This window comes from Lycorma delicatula, chromosome 7 (assembly GCF_047948215.1).
Source record: "Lycorma delicatula isolate Av1 chromosome 7, ASM4794821v1, whole genome shotgun sequence".
Taxonomy (NCBI): Eukaryota; Metazoa; Arthropoda; class Insecta; order Hemiptera; family Fulgoridae; genus Lycorma; species Lycorma delicatula.
The window spans coordinates 143858911-143874181 of record NC_134461.1 but is presented as its reverse complement, the minus strand read 5'-3'; the positions used below and the strand labels follow the sequence as shown (position 1 = coordinate 143874181).

At 29.8% G+C, this 15271-nt stretch overlaps 1 protein-coding gene across 10 annotated transcripts in view; it reads right to left on the bottom strand.

Annotated features, from left to right (window-relative positions):
- The window catches only part of LOC142327427 (prefoldin subunit 5-like), a 72765-nt gene extending 57817 nt beyond the window's left edge, over positions 1-14948 (bottom strand). For all 10 annotated transcript variants that reach the window (XM_075370484.1, XM_075370486.1, XM_075370481.1 and 7 more), the window contains exons 1-3: positions 14801-14948; positions 11175-11308; positions 541-615 (exon numbers count right to left, since the gene is read on the bottom strand). In XM_075370484.1, coding sequence (XP_075226599.1) covers positions 541-615; positions 11175-11270 — 171 coding nt within the window. In that variant the 5' untranslated portion in view covers positions 11271-11308; positions 14801-14948. The remainder of the gene's footprint in view (positions 1-540; positions 616-11174; positions 11309-14800) is intronic.
- Positions 14949-15271: the final 323 nt, after the last annotated feature.

The following is a 15271-nucleotide window of genomic DNA, read 5'->3' as shown; positions in this document are numbered from 1 at the left end:
ACCTAGGATTATGCTGAAAAGTAGTGTTAGTTTCATTATTTTTGAATACATAATAATTTGTATACAGTCATAAATTAGTCTCTTTAATTACTGAACGACCCCATTAGCGTATAAGGAAAATAATATGTAACATACACACATATATTTTGTCTTTTTTTTTTTGTCTTCAGTCATTTGACTAGTTTGATGCAGCTCTCAAAGCTTCCCTATCTACAGTTTTATATATACATTTTATTTATAATAAATGTATTACATCTGTTTTTAATTTTCCTAGAATTAAAAAAGAAGAAGAAATTTATGAAAAATTAATATGAATATATACACAAAGTTGGGGTAAAACATTCATGAATAATAATTAAGATTACACCTTGTTATATTAACCCTGTTAAAATGAATGTTTTAAATGAAGGAAAACTATTATAAAAGTATCCTTACTTTCTTTTTTCTCAAACACCAGTAAGATTTCTTTTTTGAGTAGTATGTATATAATATACCATAAACAATAGTATTATATTTTAGTGTATTATTTTATTATATTACCTTTTGTAAATAGTAACCAGTTCCAACATCGATAATAACATTTTCACTGTCTGCTATTGTCCCAGGTACATACATCTTAATTTCTTATTCAAGAAAAATAGAGCTTTTAATTCACTTAACATAATTAAACAAGTACAGAAAACAGAACTAGTAATAATAAATTTAAATTATAATATAAATTTTTTTACAAAAAAAATACACTTAGAATAAGAATTTTTTTGTAGTTTTTTTTTTTGTAGAAACTATGATAAAAAACAAGACATAACTTCTGAGTAGATATTTTTTTTAATTACATTACAATAACTGGAAGCCCAATTTTTTGGTGTAATCTCTCATAAGTACAATTCACTCATATTTTGTTTATTCAAATAATTACATGAAATCAGTTTGCAAATTGTAATTAGAGATCAATGATTTTTATTAATATTACTTTTTTTTTATATGCATATATTCAGTCTCATAACAGAATTTTTTTAATATATTTCAGCAGTTAGTTTTGTACCATCTCAGATCAATAATTTATAAGACACTTGCCATTAATTGAACTCATGTGCATATATAACATTGGCATTCAAATTTAATTAAAATAATTCATCCTTTACCTGTTTTTGGTAACTTTTCACCCATTTTTTTCTGCTCCTTTAAAAAAAAATTAACATATTAAGTTCAGTCACGATGACATAAAAATATATAATAGGGATGATATGACTGCATAAGTTATGTACAAAAGCGTAATATTTCTAGTCTCTGTTAGGGAAAAGAATTTTAGGGCTCAAAGCATGTAACACTAAGCATAGAGTAAAGTAACCTTTTAACAGAAGTATAAAACAAATATAATACCACATAGCTACAATGATGGTAGCACAAAATTTACGTGAATATATTTTTGTCCTGTGCAATTAACTAGGCATAGACAATTCAATGTAACTGCTATCAACATATTATTCTCATTTTTAAATAATTTTTTTTTTAATATAATTAAATTTAAAATGTTTTTCTTTGCTGCAACTTTTCTCTTTTGGCATTGGAACAAACAATGCTAGTTTGTAAATGGTTAATTTTTTAATCATTAATGGCTTTCCACATCATGTTCTCAGAAAAACAAACTACCCACAATTGAAGCATATATGAATAGGACATATGCTGATTACAGTATCAGTATTCTTATCTCCCCTTCAGCAAAACACTTTCTCTTATATAAGTAACACAACCAGCTGAACCAGTATTTCCCACTATTCCGGTAAAATCAACACACTAGTGGCATAGTCTGTTAAGAGTTTGGTAACACCAGTACTGTTATACTATGTCAGTTTCTCATACTGACACCTAAAACAAGAAACTGCAATGAAAATGAAATTTGATTTAAGTAAACAGAGAATTTTAAATATGGTATATCACCAAACAAAATCATAATAATAAAATACATGCTACTTCATACATTTATTAAAAAAAACACTGTTTTAACCATAAACGGTCATAACAAAAACATAAATATAAAATTATTAATTTTCTATTAACAAGTAACAGTAATCAATAACCCTATTTCATTTTCACAATTTTTTATTTTTGTGATATTCAGTTCTGCTTTATAATATTCTCATTTTAATGTGGAATTAATCCGATTTAGTTAATGTTGAGCAGCCTACTATAGTTATGGGTACCAAAGTTGGTTTTTATATTTTCTTACATTTTGCATATTTTCATTGTTACTAACAAACATAATGGATGATTATTTTTTTTTAAATTATCAAAAGATAAAATGCTTGAGGAGAATTTGGTGAATATACAGTGAAGACAAAAAATAATTTTGATTGGAATTAACAACTAACAATGAAGACCACCCCAAATTAAAGGTAAGATCGATCCAAACTTGGCAATTTAAATAAAGAGTGCATAAAGAAATAATGGATTCCTCATCATTTATCAAAATATTATTTCTGGTAATGCATCATCATACATTAAAAATGGAAAAATATTTTAAAACTGATGAATCGATGGATTCAAAAGTTTTGGGGTTGTTTCACATTTGAAGGCCCTGTGCTTTGAAGGTAAGTAAGGAACAAGATCTAAAGGTCTTTGTTCATTACTTCCAGTTGATGTTATGGTGCTGGATACTTTAAAATCTGAAGTTAAGGGGTTATGGACACAACTTCAAAATAAATTCCCAAAAGGCTACAGAGTCTTCTAATAAGATCTGGTGCCAGGCCATACAGCCAAAAAAATTGGAAAAAGTTTTCAAAGAACAAAATATTAAAGGTTGAATCCATGTAAAAGTGAGCCTGACTACAAAAAAATAAAAATGTTCTAAGATAAAAGAGTACTCTTTATTATTGTTGTTTATGAGCTATATTTAATTGTCCTGACAAGAATTATATTTAAAATTTTAATTTTAATATTAATATTATTTTGTGGTATTCAAATTAATGAATCATTCCAAGAGTAGTGTTACATATTTTATAATAAAGTTGGAAACAAGTTCTTTTTTTTATCAGCTTACTTCAGACAGCTGATTTTTTGCTTAGATGAAAGTTTAGTAACATTGAAAATATTTAGTAATAATTATTAGTAAGTTTAGTAATACTGGAAACTACAGTAACATCCAGTTGGGGGTAAATATTTAATAAAATACATAATGTATAGAATTGCAGGTATCAGTGTCACACCCATCACAGCAAAAGACAATAAAGTAAATTATATCTACTTTGAGTAAGATAAATATTAAATATGCTTTTATGAAAGTGAGGTTATGTGGATAGGCATTATATCATGTATTAGTTACTTGTTACAAAATCAATATTTACAAGAAAATTAATATATTATTTATGTCATACCCATGACACTTCTATGTTATCATTCCATAAAAATCTCTATCACCCCAATTAAAATAAAATAATTAATACCAGCAATTTTATACATTTACAGAATATTTTTACACTAACCTAAGTCTGATTTTATTAAAGATTTTTCTTTATTTAATGAGGATTTTAACAGAAAAATAAATCTGAATCCAGTTACATAATAATTTTTGGTGATACAGTATACCTTACCATATAAGAATTGGATCATAAAGTAAATCATTTCAGCCTCTTCTGAAAGGTTATTAACTTATTATACACTTTTTAGGCAAAATGAGTTCTACAATCCAGATGAGGAAATTAAGGCAAAAGCTAAAAGGAAGATGAAGAAAGTGCATTTAGTAAAGGAACGGGAGAAGGGCAAGAGAAGATAAAGGAAATTAATTCTAGTACTATCAGCAAGTTAAAATTAAAGTGTTTAAGAGATGCAGAAAGAAAGAGAAGATGTAGGCAAAGAAAATAAGAAGAAAAGGCTAGAAATAAGCACTAAAACTAGGTTCATATCGATGTCCACAGTCACTAGGCAAGACTGTAAAAAATGTGATAGGATCATTACTACACAGTTCTGAGAAAAATTTAGCAGTAATAAGAAAGCTGGTATGTGATACTCCTGAAGTCAAAAAAGATCTTTTCAAGGAGAAAAGTTATCAATAAAGACGGATTTCCCTGAATGAAACCACTCAACAAACAGTAATACAGTTTTATTGTCGTGATGATTTGAGTCACCAGGCTCCTGGGATCAAAGATGTTCAATAAAGGATCCTAAAACAGGTAAACGTTCTTCCTTCCAGAAGAGACATATGACAAAAACAGTCAAAGAAGCATTCAGCTTGTTTCAAATGGAGTTTCCAGAAATTAAAATAAAACGATTAAAGCTCAATGAACTTTGTTCAAAATTATGTTTTTTAAGTTCACAGAACCCTCACAATGTATGCATTTGCATCATTCTAATCTGTTTCATTATTGAATCCCTAAAAAACGGTTGCAACCTTTCCTCCAAGCAGTGGAGAATTACTAAGAACTGTTTGTTGTGATATTTTGAATGAAAACTGCATGATTGGTATGTGTGATTCGTGTATCTGTGATATTAATGTCTTGCTTCCTTCTGAATGTAATCTCTATTCAAACTTGGAAACAGTAGGGTGAATGTGACAATTGTTCAAAACTCTTGGAATTTGAAGGTTCACTAGAGGATGCCATTTATGAATTAAAAGTCCAATTGTTAACATTCAAAGTTCATTCATGTGTGAGAAAGATGCAAGCTAAATCATTTCAAGAGTATAAAACAAATACTGATGAGGACCACATAACTATGCAAATCGACTTGGCTGAAAATTATGTTGCGACCTATCAGGACAAGATACAGAGAGCCCATTGGTCTCAGCACAAGTAAAATTATTTACACGCTGTACCTGGATTAAAAATGAGACTCGCTTTTTTTGTAATTGTAAGTGACAATGTGACACATGACAAATGTGTCTGTCTGGGTGTTCCTGAGGGAAATTATTTCCAGCACTTCAGAAAATTAACTGAGGTTTCAGATGGCTGCGCAGATCAATTTAAAAATAAATTCAAACTCACTAATCTGTGCTTAATGCATTCCAATGTTGGCGTGGAAAGAAACTGTTGGGTAAAATTAACAAAATAATAAAATGAGATAGCTCGTTTTTGCCAAAAGAAATTGGACTTTAATTAAAAAAAAACAATTTAACCTTTTCAATTAAATCATAACCTTAAAAAAATTAAATGAAATTATGAAATAAACTTAACTTAATTCTGTACAAGGAATATCAGCTGAATCAACAAATCAATTATAATATTAAAAGATAAATACATAAATATACATTTTTCAAATAATTATTTTGAAAATCTTTTGCATTAAATACGAGTCTAAAAACAGTTTAAATAACTAAATGCATTATTATTCAAACTAAAAGATGGAATACAAAAGCAATAAATATTACTAGAACAAATCACAATATTAATTACACAGAAGTCCAAAATCATAACTTCACTTCAGGAGTTATTTTCTTTAGATTAATTTAAGAAAAGTAATATGAATTCAGTTCATGAATAAATAATTAATCTCTGCGATTAACAAATTACATTAAATTAAATGATAAGAGTTAATTACAATATAAACAAATTGTAATAAGTAATCATATAAATAGTTCATTAAGTAAGCAAGCTTTCTTGAAAATATTTAAGTTTCTTAGCCATTCTCATGTTAATGACTTCTTTTTTTCTAATTTGTAAAAATAATATAATACTTGAAAGAGCAAAACAATATTTAACACTGATTACAAATATTAACAACAGCAATAATCTAACACATTATAAATTATGTAGAATAGAAGAAGCTCAAATAACAAGTTTTAGTACTTAAATAAAACAAAGAAACAAAATTATAAATAATTATTGTCAAATGACTATAACTGTCTCATTAAAATTGTTATTTTCCAAATGAAATCAAGAGGTTCTGCAGTTACAAGAGTCAATGAAGTACAATAGAAAACATTCCTGGAAGTTGCTAAAAAATGTTATCAACCAACACATTCATGTTCAATAATGTTTGTGTCATACATATTCTTTTATAATCCTGAGGTACTATTTAATTACAAGTCAATTTTATAATAACAATAGTTGGCATTAATAGCACATAAAATATGTTATACATGAAAAATAATAACACAACCGTTATCTAAGCCACCTTTCGTGACTACACTTGAATGAAGAAATGGTTTTATAAGCCAATCTTGAAATTCAAATTCCTAATGTATAATTAGTTGTGTCTTTCACTAATTTTACTAAAAACATAACTGTTTAATATAATAAATGATGAATAATTTGAATTTGCCTTAATCACATATAAATATTTGTAAAAAATGAACTCGTGAAATTAAAGTACACATACATACATACATACAGACTATCCTTGGCGTAGTCTACAATGGCGTATCCAAAATAACAGAGGTAACATTTTGTTACTAGAAATTGAATAATACGGACCATCTCAAAATTGTAATAACCAGCTTGGAGAGATTCTGCATCTATAAAATTGGCTGGTTTGTAGTTACTAAACCACTTTCAATACTAGAGGTTATCTACTGAATTTGAAAATTAACGTATCAAAGAAACAAGGCAAAGCGAACATAGAAATTTGTAAATTCACAAAACACTGACGAGTAGAAACAACAAGAAAATATGGCGACCGAGAATGCTGCACCGTTTATGAATGCACAAAGGCGACGAGAGTAATTAACACACTAAACGAGAGAAAAAGAGACGAGAGCGAAATCGCAGGCAATAACACATCATAAATGTCTGATCTATTCTGTGATAGAGAGAGAAGCAAAAGCTAATCGCAGGCTGGTCCTCCAGGCCGGAGGACCAGCCTGTGCATTCAAACATCGCAAAAGTCTGAACTGGAATGAACAAAAGGTGGCGTGGTGAGAAGTAGGGGAAGCAAACTAGGCAATGGATAGGAGTATGTGTGTGTGTGTGAAAGTGTTAGTATGAGAACGATTAGAGAAAAACATGTGGGAAAGAAATAGCAATAAATAATGCGTGATATGAATACACTGACACTAAAGATGACACAACAGTCAGTCAGACTGGCGCCACGAGTCGAAAACGAAAACAATAGACCAAAACAATCTATTCTATGACAACCCCTATGGAAGTGCACAATAGATTTACCAAGCCTGTAACAACTACAAGATCCAACCCTAACTTTGAATTTATTGGATTAAAAGCTACTTTACGCAATGGCGTAAACAAAGACAATGGATACTCTTTTCTACATCGCATGGACCATAATTTGGTGATAATGAAATGTAGACTGGGGTTTAAAAACCTGAAGAAAAGGTGTCAGATGAATCGTTGGAATTTAGAGAAGCTTGAGGAAGAGGAGGTAAAGAAGATTTTTGAGGAGGACATCGCAAGAGGTCTGAGTAAAAAAGATAAGGTAGAAAATGTAGAAGAAGAATGGGAGAATGTTAAAAAGGAAATTCTTAAATCAGCAGAAGCAAACTTAGGCGGAATAAAGAGAACTGGTAGAAAACCTTGGGTTTCAGACGATATATTGCAGCTGATGGATGAACGTAGAAAATATAAGAATGCTAGTGATGAAGAAAGTAAAAGGAACTATCGGCAATTAAGAAATGCTATAAACAGGAAGTGCAAACTGGCGAAAGAAGAGTGAATTAAAGAAAAGTGTTCAGAAGTGGAAAGAGAAATGAACATTGGTAAAATAGAAGGAGCATACAGGAAAGTTAAGGAAAATTTTGGGGTACATAAATTAAAATCTATTAATGTGTTAAACAAAGATGGTACACCAACATATAATACGAAAGGTAAAGTCGATAGATGGGTGGAATATATTGAAGAGTTATACGGAGGAAATGAATTAGAAAATGGTGTTATAGAGGAAGAAGAGGAAGTTGAGGAGGATGAAATGGGAGAAACAATACTGAGATCTGAATTTAAGAGAGCATTAAAAGATTTAAATGGCAAAAGGCTCCTGGAATAGACGGAATACCTGTAGAATTACTGTGCAGTGCAGGTGAGGAAGCGATTGATAGATTATACAAACTGGTGTATAATATTTATGAAAAAGGAGAATTTCCGTCAGACTTCAAAAAAAGTGTTATAGTCATGATACCAAAGAAAGCAGGGGCAGATAAATGTGAAGAATACAGAACAATTAGTTTAACTAGTCATGCATCAAAAATCTTAACTAGAATTCTATACAGAAGAATTTAGAGGAGAGTGGAGGAAGTGTTAGGAGAAGACCAATTTGGTTTCAGGAAAAGTATAGGGACAAGGGAAGCAATTTTAGGCCTCAGATTAATAGTAGAAGGAAGATTAAAGAAAAACAAACCAACATTCTTGGCGTTTATAGACCTAAAAAAGGGCATTCGATAACGTAGACTGGAATAAAATGTTCAGCATTTTAAAAAAATTAGGGTTCAAATACGGAGATAGAAGAACAATTGCTAACATGTACAGGAACCAAACAGCAACAGTAATAATTGAAGAACATAAGAAAGAAGCAGTTATAAGAAAGGGAGTCCGACAAGGATGTTCCCTATCTCCGTTACTTTTTAATCTTTACATGGAACTTGCAGTTAATGATGTTAAAGAACAATTTAGATTCGGAGTAACAGTAAAAGGTGAAAAGATAAAGATGCTACGATTTTCTGATGATATAGTAATTCTAGCCGAGAGTAAAAAGGATTTAGAAGAAACAATGAACGGCATAGATGAAGTCCTACACAAGAACTATAGCATGAAAATAAACAAGAACAAAACAAAAGTAATGAAATGTAGTAGAAATAACAAAGATGGACCGCTGAATGTGAAAATAGGAGGAGAAAAGATTATGGAGGTAGAAGAATTTTGTTATTTGGGAAGTAGAATTACTAAAGATGGACGAAGCAGGAGCGATATAAAATGCTGAATTGCACAAGCAAAACGAGCCTTCAGTAAGAAATATAATTTGTTTACATCAAAAATTAATTTAAATGTCAGGAAAAGATTTTTGAAAGTATATGTTTGGAGTGTTGCTTTATATAGAAGTGAAACTTGGACAATCGGAGTATCTGAGAAGAAAAGATTAGAAGCTTTTGAAATGTGGTGCTATAGGAGAATGTTAAAAATCAGATGGGTGGATAAAGTGACAAATGAAGAGGTATTGCGACAAATAGATGAAAAAAGAAGCATATGGTAAAATTTAGCCAAAAGAAGAGACAGACTTATAGGCCACATACTAAGGCATCCCGGAATAGTTGCTTTAATATTGGAAGGACAGGTAGAAGGGAAAAATTGTGTAGGCAGGCCACGTTTGGAATATGTAAAACAAATTGTTAGGGATGTAGAATGTAGAGGGTATACTGAAATGAAACGACTTGCACTAGACAGGGAATCTTGGAGAGCTGCATCAAACCAGTCAAATGACTGAAGACAAAAAAAAAAAAGATCGCATGGAAAGAGGGCAGTAGATGGAATTGGCGGGTGCATAGATTGGTGTGGAATGACATAAGGACAAGGGAATTTACTGTGAATTCTGCTGAAGATTTCTTTGAACGTGCTAAATTTGTTGAAAGAGTTCAAGTTGTTTTTGTATCATCAGAAAAAATAACCAAAAGTAGGGAAATGCTGGAAAAGAGGTGGGAAAATGTAAGGCCAATCCCAACTCTGCAGTAAAAGCATGTTTAAAGCATATGTTTAAAGACTCTGACAGTTTAGTTGCTCGGCAAAATAGTAGCTCAAAATTTGAAAGACGCCAAATTTTCAACAGCAAGATGGACATCTACACAGATTCAAATACGAATCTAGAACAAAACTGAATTCTAATAATTCAGATCAAGGAGAATCTAATACATTTTACACATGCAAATTAGAAATCAATGACTTTGTTCTGCTTAAATTTGCAGGTATGAGATCAAAGAAATACTTTGTTGGCCAAATTGTGGGAAAAGAAACTATGATTATCAAATAAATTTCTTACGGAAGAAAAAAGATTCTTAGATTTTCTTCTTTCCACAACAAAAGGACAACAGTCTTGTGTCTGCAAGTGATATTGTTATGAAGCTACCTGAACCATCATTCAGGGCTTCAGGGGTGGTACATTAAGGGCTGCTTCCACCATAACAGTCTGTATGGATCTGTCACAGTATAATGTAGATTGATGTTTCTGTAGTTTTTAAACTAGATCTATGTTATATTTCACAAAATTAAATATAACTACACCTATTTAGCAGTTTTTATTCATTTAATGAAACATATTAATAAATAACTCTCAGCAACTCCTGAAAATAACAAACATTGTTGTTAAAATCGAACAGTGTCACACCTGTGACAAAAATATGTCATACCCATGACAGAAAAGAACCTCTTTTATTTAAAAACCTCTCGTATTTATTTTGGACAGTTAGTTAGTATTCTTTCCATGGAACATGATCACTGTAGAATGATTTTTCACATTATTACTAGTTAACAGATTAAAATCCATTAAATTCACAGATTTTTACAACAGTAAGAATGCAAATGGAGTGAGCTGTCCAGTTTTTGTCACACCCATGACAAAACAGTGTACTTAGGATATCAGGACAATTTAAAAGGAATAACTTTAAAAAAATTAAGTGAATATATTTATACTATTGACTTCTCATGTTCTTCAAATTTCTGAAAGTTGTTAAGTATTGTTATTTAATTCTAGAAAGAGCAAATCCTTGTGAAAATATCACACCCATGACAATGGATTCACCCTAAAGTGCTCCTGTGGCCAGGTAACTCCCTAGACTTAAACTAAATTGAAAATCTTTGGGCAAGTCAAAAATCAATTCTCAAAAATGAATTATACAACAAAAATTGACCTCATTAAAGCAATATCAGTATAGTTTCATGATGAAAAGATTGAAAAGAAAAAGTGTACTACACTTGTTGAATCAATGCCATATCGTGAATGTGAAGTCTCGAACAAATATATTCATAAAATTAATAGAAAAAACTAATAAATGAATTTAACTCAATAACTCACCAAAAGAAATCATTACAAATAAAGGAGATATTAAAAACTAGATATTCACAAATTGTACAGTTATGATCTTTTTTCTAAATAAAATTACTTTTTATTAAATAACATTCTGTTCAAACAATTTACACACTACTGTACCTGGTTTCAACTGTGAATAAGTATAAAGAATCACTGACCTATCTTGCTGCAAAGACTATACCTTAATTAACTCAAATAAAACTATGAACAACAAAGGATACAGATCCTGTTAATGGTACCATAACATCAGATCCTTTTGATTCTGGAGTGACTTTTTCCAAAACTTCTTTAGAGTCCTGAAGTTTATTTTGGGCCATTTTTAAAGACTGAAGTGAATCTTGAAAGAAATAAGCTCCTAAAAAAAAAAAAAAAATTATTATAACATAAGTTCCAGTAAAGATCATCAAACAAGATAAAATTAAATTTACCACAATTAATCTTCTATAGATTAACAAACAGGTTGGTATTCACTATTTAGTCTCCTAAATAAGTAAATAAGTAGTTTTATGAAACAAAGACTATTTTTATATAACAATTACAAAACAAGCTGTTAGTCAGGAATTATTGAAACCAAAGCCCATGGAATATATTCAAATAGAAAAATACAGAATTACAAAAATAGGCAATATCTTAGGAACAAATATATTTAAAATAAGAAGTCGAACTAAATTTGGTTATATTTTTGTTTTTAATAGTGGTATATCATCATACAATTTAGTCTACATCATCTAAACTAAAACTTTTTTATGATCAATCAAAACATTCTTCTAATATTTAAAAAAATAAGTATTTAACATAACTTCTAGGCTGAATAAACTACTTCATCTTAAAAACACATTTAGTAAAAAAAAAAGCCTAGAAGTTATGTTAAAACTTCTAGGCTTAGAAGTTTTAACATAATTCAGATACAATATTCCCAATTTATATTTAAAAATACCAAATTGGCTAAAAGGGTTGCCAAAAATACAATACTTACAATGCTTGTTGAACATTTGAGGGAATTATTTAATATTTGGTTTCTTATTTGCAACAGCAGGTGTATAAGGATGTGAGGTGATAGGTAACATGATCTATAATCTAATCAGTAAAGTTAATGTAATATATTGAATTTGTATTTCGCACCAAAATGCCACACCTGCTAGATACCAATAAGTATGTGCATATGTATAGCATTTATTATTATGATTGTCAATTGGATTATGTCAATGTTTTGATATACACACATACTTAAGCACTTTGTACAACATATTATTATTAAAAGCAATTATTTAAGATATTAACACATATCACACACATATTAAATTAGTATTTATTGAATTCTACAGTCAATAAACTACATATTGAGGATGAGGCAGCAAAATTGATATTTTCGAAGTACATTGCAGTTGAAACTACTGGTAGTAAACAGTGTTCGTGAGGTTAGTTTTTCAAAGGAAATAAGCAAGTTTATCCAAGAAAGGTAAGAAATTTTTTGTTAAAGATTATAAAAATATAATGAAACCTAAATGGCAACCAGCTAAAATTGTTTTGATGAGAGAACTTTCTTGTGCAAACCAGACTTTGAATGTTTTATGTAAATGTCACATGGGTAAAATCTGAAAATCTGATTCTAAATTTGAAGTTTCATCTTTGGAAAATATCTCTAAAAATGATGTGCCAACTTCACTGCTAATTCATACTGTTATTGAAAACACACTAAACTAAAAAAAATCATTCTGAAATCTACGTCATATTCTATTTCAGAGGTGAACAATTCAAAAATTGAATTATCACAAATGTCAGCTCCAAATGTTTCTACTACAGAACAACAATCAGAAATGAAGAAATCTTGTGTTGAAAATGAAATATTTTAAACATTTACTTTACTCTTTTCAAAAAGCCCTTTTTGATGTAAACTAAGAATGCTACAGTTCATGGAAAACGTGATGAAAATGGCTGTTTTTACTTGTTGGCAAGTTAGAAAATAGTCTATTACTCAAGAAAAATTTTTTTAAATATAAAGAAATATTATTTGGCCACTGCAAGATGGGTAGTTATCATACACCAAACATCATCAAAATTAAAAATAGGGATGCAATAAAACTTTTGAAAATCCTTTTCCTGTTTAGCGTCTGGTAATTAACATTCAGATAATACTTCAGAGAATGAATGAGGATGATATGTATGACTGTAAAAGAAGTGTAGTCTTGTACAGTCTCAGTTCAACCATTCCTGAGATGTGTGGTTAATTGAAACCCAGTCACCAAAGAACACCGGTATCCATGATCTAGTATTCAAATCCGTGAAAAAATAACTGACTTTATTAGTACTTGAACACTGGAACTCTCAACTTTCAAATCAGCTGATTTGGGAAGACACGTTCACCACTAGACCAACCCAGATGGCATCATTTATCACTTCACACCCTATGCCATCACAGGTATTTCTCTCATGATACAATGCAAAAATTGCCATTCTACATCAAGTCCAAAATCTGTTTTGTGATAGCTAACATTTAAAAAATTCTTTTTATATATTAGCCCGATCAGAGAAATAGATTGTTTTATAGCAGGATGGTGTTCTTTAATGTAATTTGTTAACTGAAGTTGAAGTGCACGGACTCATGTGGTATTATGTTCTAGATCAGAGGTTGGCAATCATTTGGTCAGTAAGGGCACAAAATAAATTCAAAAGTTATTGGGGGCCCCGCATTATTATTACACAAAATTCAGATACATTTGGGTTTAAAATCAATAAAACAAAATTGTTTTTCACAGTCAACATTAAAACAATAAATTCTCTTTCTTTTTACAATTATTCATGATGGGTTATTTATAATTCCGTTTAATCAGTATGATATGTATTTGATAGTGAAAAACGCGATTATCTTGGGTGATATGGTTACTAATACAACATAAATAATACAATATAATCAAGAACAATAACCCTCAAAATACATAGCACTCTGAATATGGTAAAAAACTACCAAATTTATCAGAAACAAGAAGAGTTAGGCTCTTTTGCATTCAACAACTGACAAGACTTGTTTTTAATTTTTAAAATTTTCCTTGTGATTTTGCAATTAAATGATGAATATTTAGAATTTCAAGTTACAATTCCTTAACCCTACTTATCCCAGACGTCGAAATCAAGTATTTTTTGCTTGAATTCACAATTTTTTTAAAACTAGAAATACCACATAGAGTGGAATACACCAAAATAAAATCTAAAAAAGCAAAAAACATATTAAAGGAATAGAACAAATAGCGTATGGCCGGCCTATTCTTCAATTGCACAATAAATTTTTTGTAACCAACTTAACTAATACAAACTACTACAGTCCTACCTAAAAAGAGCTACTGTAGGAACGAAACAAGACCCCCAAAAAAAGTAATTTGGGCAACCTATAGCACCAAGTGCAAACTGTATATAGTTTTTCTAACTGTTTTTTTTTTCAGAATAATTAGCTCACAGTTAACAGAAAATCATAACATCAAACCAATAATCAAATATCACAACTTCTATTCCTTTAATAAGAATAATCAAATGTGTTCAAGTTGGCTATTTTCTGGTTAATATTTATTACATGTCAGTTGCTAACACAGTTCTGACTAAAGAAATTGTTCTTTTAATTTTGATTTTTTTTTTGCCTATAAAGTGAAAGAGAAAAATAGCTCTCGCAAAGTAGGAGGGAGGGAAAATCAATAATAAACCGTTTAGTTTTACGAAAACACGAACAAAACACACAATTTAGAAAACTGAGGATAGAAGATTTAAAGATATGTCAAAAAATGAATAATTATTCATTTTGTAATAAGATATTTATAACACAAATAAATAATAAAACTTTTTATCATATATTATCTACCTGATCAAGCTGTTGTTTCAATTGATTTAACTGCTGAATATTTAATTTTGATAAGTCTATTTGTTGCATTTCTGGTTTCCCCTCGCTGGAAGCCATTCTCGTAGTAACAAAACTAAATAAATCGAACAGCAGGCGGCTGGTTGATACAGCTACATAAACTAAGGTTAGAAAAACTAGATCACAGAAAAAACATGAGTCTTCGCCAAAGAGATGTTTTTTATCTAACACTTTTTTTTTGACGTGATGAAAAATATTGGGGAACAAAGCCAGAGAAAAGTAATTTTATCATTACATTAATTCGATTTTCCCCTTGAAATGATGACACTTTGATTTTGGAAACCAATTAAGCCCTTTATATTAAAAATACAACATATATAGAGATTCACAATTAAGTTAAATCATTGATTAAAACTTGTTTTTTTTAAATAGAATAAAATAATTCAAAATATTTTCCTACTTAAAGTTTTCTTT